At 36.5% G+C, this 14,036-nt stretch overlaps 1 protein-coding gene across 1 annotated transcript; it reads left to right on the plus strand.

Annotated features, from left to right (window-relative positions):
• Positions 1–231: 231 nt before the first annotated feature.
• On the plus strand, positions 232–1,227 carry LOC117925903 (mitogen-activated protein kinase kinase kinase 17-like). The gene has a single exon (XM_034845013.1). The coding sequence runs from the start codon at positions 232–234 to the stop codon at positions 1,225–1,227; it is 996 nt and encodes a 331-aa protein (XP_034700904.1).
• Positions 1,228–14,036: the final 12,809 nt, after the last annotated feature.

Genomic DNA, 14,036 nt, shown 5'->3' on the forward strand with positions numbered 1-14,036 from the left:
TTAAGATAATTTAAAAAATTATGAACAAGTTTGAAAGTGATTAAATCTAAAATTTAAGGTAATTCATTAGGATTAAAATTCTATAGATGGCCAAAAGATGAGGGTTTTTCAATCCTACTCAAATTGGGTTCTTGAAATTTAGAAATAAGAATTCCAATTCAAATTCAAATATATAAACAAATAAATACACTATCATCCATAATTGGCTTCTGTACAGATTTTTTTTTGGCCATGGAGATGGAGACGAAGCCTACAGTGAAAGGCAATTTGCTAGGCCGAGGACGCCATGGCAGGGTTTACTCAGCATTCTCTTTCAACCACACTCCTGACCATCTCGCTGTCAAATCCGCATTTTCTTCGCATTCATCTTTACTTGCCAAGGAGAAACGCATCCTTTCCGAACTCCAACACTGCCCGGAGATCGTTCACTGTTATGGAGACGATTCCACCATGGAAGAGGGCGTGGAGACTTACAACTTATTCCTCGAGTATGCCCCAGGAGGAAGTCTAGCAGACTTGATTCGCAACAGTGTAGGCACGTTGCCGGAATCCGACGTCCAACTCTACACCAAAATGATACTCAAGGGTCTCTGTCACATCCATGAAAAAGGGTACGTACACTGCGATATCAAGCCCAGTAACATACTTGTTTTTCCGTTGGAAGATGGTGGGAACAAGGTTAAGATTGCGGATTTCGGATTGGCGAAAAGGGTCGGAGAAGAGAGAGCTCTGCAGCTGCCTCAGTTCAGCGGGACGCCGGCTTACATGTCGCCGGAGTCGGTTCTTTACGGTGAAGACGAGCCACCCTTGGATGTATGGTCTCTGGGTATCACTGTGGTGGAGATGCTTACTGGGAAACTGGTTTGGAGGAGGTTAGGAAAGGAGGACCTGCTGTTCAGTATAGTTTTTGGAGAGCCTGAAATCCCAGAAAGCGTGTCGGAAGAGGGGAAGGATTTTCTGAGGAGGTGTTTCAGAAGGGAGGCTAAAGAGAGATGGACAGCGAGAATGCTGCTGAACCACCCTTTCATTACTGAAGAACCCTCGTCCATGGCTATGGAAACAAGCCATTTTGATTGGAGGCAGTTGAAGTTGCGGGATCCACTGGCGTCAACTGGCTCGTCTTCTTCTCCGAGGTCACGTTCTAATTCTTTCTTCAATCGGTTTTGCTCTTCAATGCAGTCTCTTTTTAAGATTTCCTTGGTTCTTTTTCATACATATTTGGGTTGAGTTGGATTTATTTAAGGTTTTTTTTTTTTCATAACAATGAAATATTGTATTAGAAGAATTAATTACTTGCTTAGTGTCTATTTGGATATATATATATATATATATATATATATATATATATATATATATTATGTTTTTAAAATATTTTTTTTATATGAAAGTGAAATACTTTCTACAAAATTATAAATTTATTTTATATTTTTGAAACTTGAGATAATAATTTTTTTTGATATCTTAATTTTTCTTAAATAATTTTAAAATCATTACTTTTTTGGAGATAAGCATGCATATAAAATTATTTAAGTTAAGATTCTTTAATTTGTAGTGAAGGTTTTTAGAACTTTTCAAAATAATTTTATATGTCTGGTTATCACGCCCCAAGACCCACTCCAAGGGCATGACGGTCATTTCACATTTCAAACCCGAAAGCTTACAGTGTAACCTGACCCAAATAATTATCTTGTAATAAAAAATTACCAATTACCAAACACCTGTTCAAAGTAGCGGAACAAAATCTAAAATCCTCAAAATTCGATTTCAACACTAAAACATTCACTATCCAAAATCCATTGTCCAAATATTTGCAAACTTAAACAATTCAAGTACTAAAACAAATTTCAAAATCTCCAAAACTCAACTTTGAACTAACAGAAAATTTAAAGAATCAATATCCAAATAACTTCCAAATACCAAAAGATTCAAATGAACATAACTAACAGTTAAACAAAATCCAACATAAAATCCTAAGTCAAATCCTAATTATGACCATTCCTCAGCCTAACCATCACTCCTCACCCGAACTAAGGGTACTTGAAAAATAGTCAACAAATAGGAATGAGCTCACAGCCCAATAAGGAACATTAATGCAGTCCATGGATCAAATATTTCAAACTCACTTGCAAAATAGGAGATATTGTAATCAATCATTTTCATAAACCTGTATGCATTTATTTTTTATTCAAACAATTTCATATCAAATTCAGTTAAAACATTCTAATAATTTATTTACTCTGATCATCAAACATCAAAGGGTGCCCAGTTAGGTAGGACTTTTCAAATGGGTGGCTAGCCTCAAATTGTTCCTTTAAGGTGGACGGAACCAAACACTACTAGTACTAGTAACCTTTAACCGAAACCCCTAGAGGCTGGGTTCAAATCAATTACATTCCCCACCAAGAAATGTAAAGGTCAACTATTATATCTCATTGACAAGGGTCAAAAGTCAAAAGTCAACTATTATATCCCGTTGACAATGGTCAAACAAACCAGAGTCAAATATTTATTTCATTTATTCAAATTTACAACATATAATATCTCCACATTTATTTGTCAAAAACAAAATATAAAATTCTAACATACTTTTCATGCAAAACAGGTTTGATCCATGCATAAAACGGAATATAACTCAAACGTTTTCAAATACTATATATATATATATATATATATATATATATATATATATATATAAATTATTTCAAAAAAAATTTAACAACTGCATTAATTTCCCTTACCTCAAAAGAAGTCCTCAAAAACTTTGGAGAGAAATAATCTTGAAAATCTACTTTTCACCTAACCAAATATAAGAGGAATAATTATTATTATTTATCTAAAATTATAGGTTTGACAATCCTAAAATTTTAGGTATTCAAATTAATATTTTTTTTAATTATAAAAGGTAATTTAATCTATTCATATTTTAAAAATTAATAAATTTCTAATTCATATAAAACTGAATTTATTTATTTATTTATTTTTTAAATTTATTTCTTGGGACACAACTTAATTAAACTATAATTTATTCAAATAATTAATTTCTATGTTATTTATTAACTTACACTCATAATTATAATATAAAAAAAAACTTTACTTCCTTTTTATTTAAAACTTCTATTCTCTCGTATATATATTTTTTAAACATAAACTTCATTCCCAACAATACTCCATTATTGCCAACAAAATAATATATATATATATATATATATATATTTCCATTCTCCAATTCTACCGGTGTGCACACATGTCCTCCATGTTTTTTTTTTTTTTTTAATCCTTAAGTCATTCTCCAATTCCATCAGTGTGCACATGCGTCCTATATGTTTTTTTTTTTTTTTTGAATTAACCCTAGTCTAAAGTGAAATATTCCAAAGAGTCATTTTTTTTTTCTAAAAACTTAAGAATTTTCAAGTTCCAACAATAAATCAAAATCTTAAATTTTCACTATTTTGATATTAAAGCGAATTAAAAAAAATAAACTAACCCTAATCTAGATTTGGGGTTTTCCAAAAAAAAAAAAAATATCTAATGTGCTTGAAATTAACTAATGAATCTAAAATAATAATCTAGGGGTTAGAATCTTACCTATAGAGGTTTGTTCTTCAAACCTTGAAATCTGACCTTAACTTCACGTTTTCTGGAAACTCTTTGCGAACAGGAACGCGATTCAGAAAAGAACAAGAAGAAGAGAATTTTCTATTTATACCTAGGACATTATTCGTAAAATTACCTTTTCACCCATCTTCCATTTTATTAAATTAATTAATTAATTAATTTAATATCATTATTATGAATTTCCTAAATTACCCTTTAAAGAAAAACTTGGGCGTTACACTGGTAGTGTTTTTTTTTAAAAAAAAATCAGGGAAAAAAAAGGTGTTAGATAAAATTTAGTAAACATTTAAAAAAAATTAAAAATCATTTGTGGCGTTGAAAAATTATTTATAGTATTTTTTGAGAAGACATACTAAAAATATAAAAACAATTCTATTTTTATTTTTAACAAATGTTTTTTAAAAATTGATTTTTGAGAGTGGCTTGATGGCTAACCCATTAACCCAACCCAAATTAAGAATCAATCAATTCAATCTTAACCCAACTTGACTTTGAATTCGAGATACTCAACTTAAGAGTTATTTTGTTCAATATCATAATTTCGATTGAGTTTGGGTTGGTCAGGTTACACCTAAGTTGATTAGGTTGTATGATTCAATGCACATTCAATCTTTTTTTAAACAAAAAAAAAATTTGACAGAATTTCAAAATAATAACAAAAAAATAAAAATAAATTTTATATCTTTCTAAAAATTTGAAAAAGCTTATGATGTAATAGCTTGGTATTTTTCTTAAAATTCTAAAAAAATAATAATACTATAATATAAGATCATATATATTATAAAAATATTAAATTAAATTGAAATTAATTTTGAATAGTCTCAATCTTGACCCAAACTCAATTCAAATTAACTTGAGTTGGAAAAACTAAATTCAAATTCAATTTGACTATTAAAAATGATTGCCCAAACACAACCCAACATCAAATTAGATTCAAGTTGAATCGTCTAACCCGTCCAAATTGCATCCAGATAGAAAGTAAATTTGAAATACACTTCAATTATTAATTTTTCGTAAAATATAAATCAAGCAAATGATACTAAAACCACAATGTGGACCCCTTATTTCCGCTCATGCGCTTCCACTCGATGGCGAGCTAGCTTTTTATTTTGAAAAATGATTAATTTTTTTAGAAAATGACTTGGAGTCGCCACTTATTTTTGTTTTATTTTTAAAGGATAAACAAAATAAAAAAGAAAACCCTAAGTGTGACTCCTTATTTGGAAAAGGTGGCATGCGAAAAACCCGATCTAGGTTTAGGGGTCAGGTTACTTATCGAGAAGGTATGATAAAGACCGTAGCACCTCTCTAAGTCCCTAAAATCGGGTCTCTACTAATAAGATGAAACAAGTATGACAATTGATTGGTTAAACATGAATACTAGACAAGTTGAGAATTTTGTGATAGATTCCTCTGAAAGGTTTCATTAACACCTAATTCATGTCGAGTAGACCTTGTTTTGTTGTTGTGAGAATTCTTAATTCGTGAGTTGTAGAGAGGGACTTATGTCACCACAAACAGAGACTAAAGCTGCCCATTCCTAGTGTCAGTTTATTTAAGCCAGATATTCCCCTCTTTTGCACAAGCCCTTTTTGCTTGAAGCTCTAGCCCTTAATGCCCTATTAGCCCTTCTAGCCTTTCAAAATGGATTAGTACTAATTCGATGGATGCCATCTATGAATCCTTCCCTCCCTCCATCTGCTGCATGAACATCGACAATGAAATCACTTAATGTAAGGTATGTGACTGGTAGCTCCGGAATCGATGAATCCAATCACTGGGAATGGAAGAAGAAGCATCAGATCCATATACCTGATTTGCCATGTTTGCAGAATGAGAAGTCCCGAGAAGTACTAAACTTAGCCTTTCTCTATTAGTTCTTTCCCTCATTCCTCAATGTCATCTTTTCTTCTTCTGAGTGTCTTATCCAAGATTAGCACACAGGAAGGATCGTTGGCCAGTTGGGAAAACTATATTATCTGGGTATTCTTCTCTACATTCCTTTTTTTTTTTTAGCTCCTCTAGCAGACTCGAAGAAGGGACCTAGTTTCAATCCTAGATGCTAGGCTTTTTAAAAAGACATCGGTTTACTCTTTAAAAGCTTACTCTGATAAGGTGTAAAAGCAAGACACGCATATGACAAATAAATCGATAAACACAATTGAGTACGAGGTGTACCTTAGTCACAAGCTGAGCGCTATCATAAGAGACCAAGTTAGTGCACAAATATAGAATAATCGCATGCATGTCATAAAGTAAGGCAAGCCAATCCAGCATAACAATCAATCAATAAATTAATGAGAAAATCTCATATGTCGGGCCCCACCAAAACCCGATTTATTTTGCATGAATCAATCCCATAAATTCCATTATTTGAAATTATTTGAAAATAAAAAAATTATTAAAAATCAAGGAGAATTTATGAAAGATGCTTGTTGGAAATAAATATGGCAGCCAATTTTATAAAAAATGGAAAGTATTTAAAATCAAGAAAATAAAAAAAAATTAAAAATAAACAAATAAATAAAGATTCATGCCTAGTAGAAAAGAAAAAAAAAATGTAAGAATTGATTTATTAAAATTGGATTTATTTAAAATCAAGAGAGAAAAATCGAAGAATTAAAACTATTTGAAAGTAAGATTTTGGAAAATCCATTTTTGAAGGCATGCATGAAAATATAAGGGTGAGACATGTAGATTTTAAGAGTGGCCCACTAAAGGTGGCGATGCATGCCATGCTAGAAAGAGAAAATGGGTCCCAAAGGTGCCACAAAGCCTTTTTTTGTTGTTGTCATGGATTGATAGATTCAAGAGCGTCGTGATCAAGCCTTCTTAGAGGTCAAGGTGAATTCCACTTTTGTTTTGTGAGAATGGATTAAGCAATTGAGGGATGACATCAAGAGACTTGCCAAAAAGTGCCCTGAATGATGGCGTTCTCTTTGTCAACAATCAAAGCTCCTTTGCAACTTCTTTCTACTCAAGAGCTGAAGAAGACATCTTCTCAAACAAATCAATAAAATGCCTTCGATCTGCATCCATTATCTAGTCCTCATTATTGTACTGATCCGGGTCTGTCAATTCAATCCCATGGCTCTTGCACCATTGTGATATCATTTCTTGGATCAAGTGATTGGGAGTAAGCATAGTGTGAGATATGACTTGTTGGGTTAGAGGGCATGTCTAGTTCCCTGCTTTCAGCCATTTCTGAACGATGTTCTGTAGTCTCTTTTAACAAATGTTCATTTAAAGCATTAAGGTCATGGCGTTTGTCCGAGAGAACGTTTGTGTTATCCATAGATAGGCAAGATGATGGCTTCATTCTTCTATTCAATCTGAAAAATACAGTCTCCTAGAGAGCAGTCTTTATAGCTGGTGATGAGCAGGTTTGTCATCAATCACGTGATCATCGGAAGGTGAGGAATCAATCCCCACCTTATCTATGTCGTATGAGGGAAGATTTAACGCCTCTAATGCTTGGTAATTCTCAAGGTCTTGATGGGCATCCAGGGGATTTGAAGCACCATCAGAATCTCTTAGTGAGTTGTGATGATCGACATGTGGCTTTTTTGTGTAAGGCTAACTTGCTGAAAATGAAGCAGAAGCCAATATCGGGCAAGAAATGAATGGCACAAATTGTTTATCTTCCATAGCTTTGACTGAAATATCAGGCGAATTGTTTCGGTCAGCCAAATCCACCTCTTGAGCTCAAAGAGGACAACACAAAGAAGGTAAGCTTAAATCTCTTCGTCACTATACGTGCATTTGTCACCCCTATTTAACTCCATGCCCAACACACTGCCCGTTTCAGATGGTATGAGTGCAAGGACTTCACTCGTTACAAAGCTACCATGTGAGCCATCCACAAACTGGTTCTCCAAAATCTCAACTTCACCTGAATGCGATCCCTTACATTCTCTTTGGGCAGAATTTAGAGAAAAGATCAACTCTCCTTCTCTGTTTCGGTATAAGTTCCTTATTTCGAAAGGGGACCTTAAATGAATCTCCGGGTTTGCGAGTAAGTTAACACCAAAGCTTCTTTAGATACGGATCAGTAAGAGAGCTGCACCATTCTACCAGTCCTATATGAGGCGTGGGCAGTGTCTCCAAGCAGTGCAACGTGGCTGTGTGAACCATTTACAGGTAGGGACCTGGGGCTTAAGTAAAAATGTATTCTCTTTTCATAGACCACTTTTAGCATCACCAATTAGACGTATTCTCTATACCGATGTGGTAGTCACAAACTTAGCAGAATAATTCAACAACCCCATGGGCAATGAAACTGTAGTAAACCCCTGTTTATAACTATGCTCATACAAAAACCAAGGGCACTGCTGGCCAAAACTCCTCTCCTGAGAACGTTCCATTTCTTTCTTTTGTTTCAGCTTTCAGTTGCCTTTTCTCTCACAGCTTCCCTCCCAAGCAAACTCCTTTATCTCTATCCTCTTTATAGCCAAAACAAGAATCCATTCTTGCTTGCTCTCCAAGTTAGCCTCTGTTCTAAAAAATCTCTCACCTCACCCCCAAAACTAAATACCCTCTCCTCTAATACCCCCCTATGCTTCTCTCCTGACATCAACAACAAAATCACCAACCATAGCTCACTAATGGCCTGCAGCTTTTCAGAATATCTCTTGACATGTGTCGACCTCTCATTGCCTCTCAAAAGCACTATTGTGATTCCCTAATAGCCAATCAAGAGGCAACACATGGCCACTTGAGATCGTGACACTTGGCAAAAATGAGCTGCATAAATATGAGAAAAATGAGTCCCCAAAATGGGGGTCTACAAATATGCTCATCTTCGGTAGAGCTCACGAGTGTAAGGAATATGAACACTAGAGTGAAAAGCAAGTGTGAATAGTGAGTGGAATGAAGTGAACTCTACCAAAGAACAAAGGAGACCCCCACAGGGACACTAGTGAAATACGAATTGACTCAGGCCAACAGGTGAACAAAAGACTCTAATCTTAAGAGAAAAACGGATCTCAAAATGTCTCTGAAGCCACACCGAGGACCTAGGCTCCTTTTAAGACGTCTCCAAAAGTGACTCGAAAGACCATATCAAAGATGAGTAACAGTCAAACTACTTTGAAGTACGGAAAAAACTACGCCCAAAGGGGATTGCCCTATGTGAACTACACGAAAATGTCAAGTGCAGGATGCCCAACAACATGACCGAAATATGCGTTACGAAATCAAAGAACTATGTCATGTGCAGTGAAAAGGGAAATCTGGAAGACCAATGATGAATAGGCGATAAGCATTGGGTAACAAGGTGAGAAAAAAAAAAGGATGAATGCAAAACCGTGAAAGTGAGATGTATAATGCCAGTGGATATGAGTGTCAGGAACTATGACTCTGAATGCCACGACCGAGGAGAACTGACTCTGAACGTCAAAAGCAAGGAAAGATGGCGGTGACTATAGGTGCCTGAATGAACAGGTACAATGGCTTTGAACGCTGAAACTAGAGAAAGATGATTGTGACACTGAATGTCATACTAAACAAAGACCCTGGATGCCGAATTGAGCCGATAGGAAGGTGGTCGATCGATATAGGTGCGACCTTGACTCAGACTCAAACAGACAATATGATGACCAATCGATATAGGTGCGGTCCCAACTCTAATTGAACATAAACAGATAGGAAGATGGTCAATCGATATGGGTGCGACCCCGACTTAAACTGAACACAAACTGATAGGAAAATGGCCGATTAATATAGATGCGGCTCCAACTCAAACTGAACACAAACTGATAGGAAGATGACCGATTGATATAGGTGCGGCCTCGACTCAAACTGACAAGACAATGACCGATCGATATAGGTGCGGTCCCGAAAACTCAAACTGACATGGAAATGATAGGAAGATGGCCGATCGGTATTGGTATGGCCCCGACTCATACTAAACTCAAACTGATATGAAAATGACCGATCAATATAGGTGCGGTCCCGAAAACTCAAACTCAAAATTCAAACTGACAGGATGAATGACTGATCAATATAGGTGTAGTCCTGAAAAACTCAAACTAACGTGGAAATGATAGGAGGATGGTCGATCGATATAAGTGCGGCCCCGACTCAAACTGAACATGGAAGATGACCGATCGATATAGGTGCGATCCCAAAAAACTCAAACTGACATGGAAATGATAGGAAGATGACCGATCGATATAAGTATGACCCTTACTCAAACTAAACACGGAAGATGACTGATCGATATAGGTGCGGTCCCGAAAAACTCAAACTGACATGGAAATGATAGGAAGATGGCCGATCGATATAGGTGCGGCCCCGAAAACTTAAATTGACACAGAAAATGATAGGAACATGGCCGATCGATACAGGTGCAACCTCGACTCAAACTAACACGAAAAGTGATAGGAACATGACCAATCGATATAGGTGCGACCCCGACTCAAACTCACATGAAAAGTGATTGGATCATGGCTGATCAATATAGGCCCGACCCCAAACTCTAATCGAACTAACAAGATGATGAATGACCTGATCAAGTGGCCCAAAGCTAAAGGATAACTCAGATACTAATGCAAGTAAACTCGGTCAGAGGGGATATGCCCTAGTATGAAAACTCATGAGGATCGACAACTAGGTCAAAAGATAACGAAGCCTCTGAAAGGTCCGATGATCCCAGAGAATGAGGGTATGCCCCAATGTGCAACTTGCGGGGTCAACAACTAGATAAAAAAGTGAATGAAACCTATGGAATGTCCGATGCTCTTGGGAAATGAGGGTATACCCTAGTATGCAACTCGCGGGGGTCAACAACTAGATCAAAAAGTGAATGAAACATATGGAAGGTCTGATGATCCTAGGAAAGGGGGGTATGCCCCAGTATGTGATGGTGAACAAACTGGGATACACAATGTCTCAAAATTGCTATGCTCTGAAATATGCTCATCCGTCATGTAATGAAAATGTCTAACCTCAAATAGGTAATGCTAAACAGGGCCATGCATTTTGATACCATGCTGACAAAACAAAAATAACTGATGAATAAAACCAATGATGACCAGTGCTCAAAATGCGAAGAGTAAGCAAATCAACACTCAACATGCCAACTATCAAAATGAAAGCATCTTCACTAATAAGTCAACAATCTATCAAGCCCTACCATCATGGAAGATGTTGAACCTAAAGTCCGAAAGATGTATGAAAGCACAACCAAGGTGATCGAGGACTGATCTACAACTCCTCCTAATCGAGAAAGGGGTGAGGTCATGTGTCATGGTGGGATGTGTAGGATAAAAAAAGGTGATGATCAGGCTTTAGTATGATAGAAGGCATGAGAGTATCTAGGGTGAAATGTCTGAGTACGAAATGAAAGGTATGTAAGTATCCAAGATCATCCAAGTATGCCGAGAAGACTAGACCCAAGGCGTCAATAGTCCATAATCTATCGAAAGCAATAATCACAAACAAAAAGTTAAGTCTCGATGTCAAAACCTCCAACAAGATGGCTATACCCCAATATGCAATGAGGCAACATGAAACAAACCAATAATATCTATATCACTCATCAAATGCTCCAATGTAAAGAACCAATAAGATTTTCTTCAAAAAGATGGACATGCCCCAGTGTAAAGGATCCAATAGGGTGACTATTCTCTAATGAAAAATACTCTTCATCCCAACTATGCCCCAGAGTAAAGTAGTGTATCCAAGTCAACGACTACTAGGGAGGACCATGTGTAGTGTAAGTCAACAAATCAATCAATCTAATCAGAATCCCCAGGCTCTATGAATGCGAATGAAGTGGCTATGCCCCAGTATAAATAATCTAAAGTGACTATGTTCCAAGATAAATCAAAGTCCATCGCCAATGAGAAGGCTATGTCTTAACATGTGCAATCTCTGACGCAATTGTGTCTCAAAATAAACCATCATCTCAAAAATCAATGATCACTGAGTGGAGTGCGTCCCAATACAGAATATCGAGTAGAGTGACTGTATCTCCAATAAAAGCGCACTCTGAAATGGCTATGCCCCAGTGTAGGGTCATCCCTAAAGAAAATGTCATCGATGAGCGGGGTATGCCCCCGTGTAGATCATATCACCTCCGAAAATCCATCACTAATAAGAGGGGTATGCCCCAGTGTAATCCATAACCTCAACTCCTCATCCATCATCTCTAAAAAATAATCTCCAACCAATCTCAAGTATTGCTCACGTGTGAGCTATCAAACACAATGTGAAGTCATGGCCTCAGGATGGTTTTAAGACACGGGACGTAATGTAGGCCAAGGTAATAAGGTGAAAGAAATGAAAGGAAACTAGGCTCAAAGATCCCAATGATATAATCCCCATACCCCTCATGCATGAAATGCAATGCGTAGGAAACATCATGAGTCTCGGACCTAGGGGTTCCCACACGAAAAGTGATGATAAATGAATGAACATATCAAATAAGCAAGTATAATGTGTGGATACTGAACCCAAGTCCAACATCAAGCAGGATGAGAAAAGAAAGAAAGCAGATGAGGTAGAGTGAAATGGAGGAATATAACAAAGATAAAAGAAGGCAAAGAGATAGAAAAGTGAGTGATGGTCAACCTGCACCAAAGCATGAAAAGTAGTCACATTCAAAATAGATAGTGTGAAACCAAGGTTTGGTTAATCTCAGTTTTGATGATAACAAAACATTGTTTAGAACTAATGATTATATTTTAAGTGTGATTAGGCAAGATGATTTCCAAAGTGACAATTACAAAGACATATCAAGCCAAAGAGAAATCATGAAGAAGAAGACCACCTCAAAGAGAAGTGCTTTTCAAGACCCAAGTTTCATAAGATCTCTTTGTAAGGTTGTTGGTGCACTAGGTTTTTTCATGCATTACATTCTTTACTTATGCACCAAAATCATTCAAGAATTAATTCATTTTAAATCCTTTTAAAATTGGATGATTTCATGTTTTCAATTAAAACCTTGTGTCAAATATTTTCCAAACTTGTTTTAAAGGTTTTAAGTTGAAAAAGTTGGGTGTTGAGCCAAAAATGGCTCAACCGGTTGAACCGGATGAACAGTAACTGGTTGATCCCCAGCTCAACCGGTTGAGGGGTATGAACAGTAATCGGTCGACTGTTCGAAAAATGCAAAAATTTTCTCTTTCTTCTAGAACGGTTGTTCAACCGGTCAAGGTTGAACCTAGTCCGGTCGAGGTCCGGTCAAGGTCCGGTCGAGGCCCAACGGTCACCTGCCAAGCATTAAATGCTAACGGCTAGTCAACCGGTTGACCCCCAGCTCGACCGGTTGAACCCCAAACGACTAGTTTGGCTTTTTTCTTCTATAAAAAGGCTCCAATCTTCATTGTTTCAAGAGCTTAACCTTCCTAAATCATTCTTGAATATATTTGAGCCTTAGAAGAGTGTTTTTGAGTGCACCATTGTTCCAAAACTTACATATCATTAGTGCACCATTCAATCCTAGTTTCTTGTATCATTTGAGCTTAAAGCTTTTGTACTAGGATTTTGTGAGATCTTTATTTGTATATCTTTGAGAGGAAGTTTTCCAAGAGTGTGGTATCTCTTGAGAAGTGTAAAGGGTGCTTGGAGCCAAAAGTCCAAGAGGGTGGATTGGAACCATAATCCAATTGTATTGCTTGAAGGCTTGGTTTGGAAGCCTTGAATTAGTGGAACCTCAAGCTTGGGATTGAAGCTAGAGGAGAGTGGATGTAGGCCGGGTTGCTCCGAATCACTATAAATCTTGTGTTTGCACTCTCTCTTCCCTTACTCTTTTAAATTATATGCAATTGTGTTTATTTTGTTTATTATATATTTGCATATAATTGTCTCTTATTTTTACATAGTTTAAATTTGAGAAAAAGAGACCATCACCCTATTTACCCCCTCTAGGGTGATTACCATAGTTTGGATTAGCCTAATATTTCTAACAGATAGAATGATGGATAGAGTAAGGATCCAGAGATACTAAAGAAAGGTCGCTTGTCTCTCTCACAAAAATTGAATAGGCGATTCATACTATCACCCAAAACATATACCAAGATAGAATCTTACAAAGAAGCTCTCATACGAACTTTCTCTAACACATAAACTTGATGAAGCAAACTGGCACGTCCATACACATGCCCAATGGAGAATGATACAATGAAGAATGCGTTATATATATATATTGCGCATACTCTGATCAATAATGAATGACCTTCCATGAAAATTCATACCCAAATGATCAAACTCTCTCTACATACAGATGTAACATGAATCCTCACTAACAAGACAACCTCTCAAGCTGAAATCTCTGAACCACTGCCCTTGAGGTGAACTGGGGGAAAGATGTGATTGCCTTCCATGCAGTGACATGTGAAAAACCACCACTCAAGGTGAAACAAGGATAATGTCAAGGAAGCGATGATGAGAGAAAGACAGAGAACGAATATCACAAG

The sequence above is a fragment of the Vitis riparia genome, chromosome 12, assembly GCF_004353265.1.
Source record: "Vitis riparia cultivar Riparia Gloire de Montpellier isolate 1030 chromosome 12, EGFV_Vit.rip_1.0, whole genome shotgun sequence".
Classification (NCBI taxonomy): Eukaryota; Viridiplantae; Streptophyta; class Magnoliopsida; order Vitales; family Vitaceae; genus Vitis; species Vitis riparia.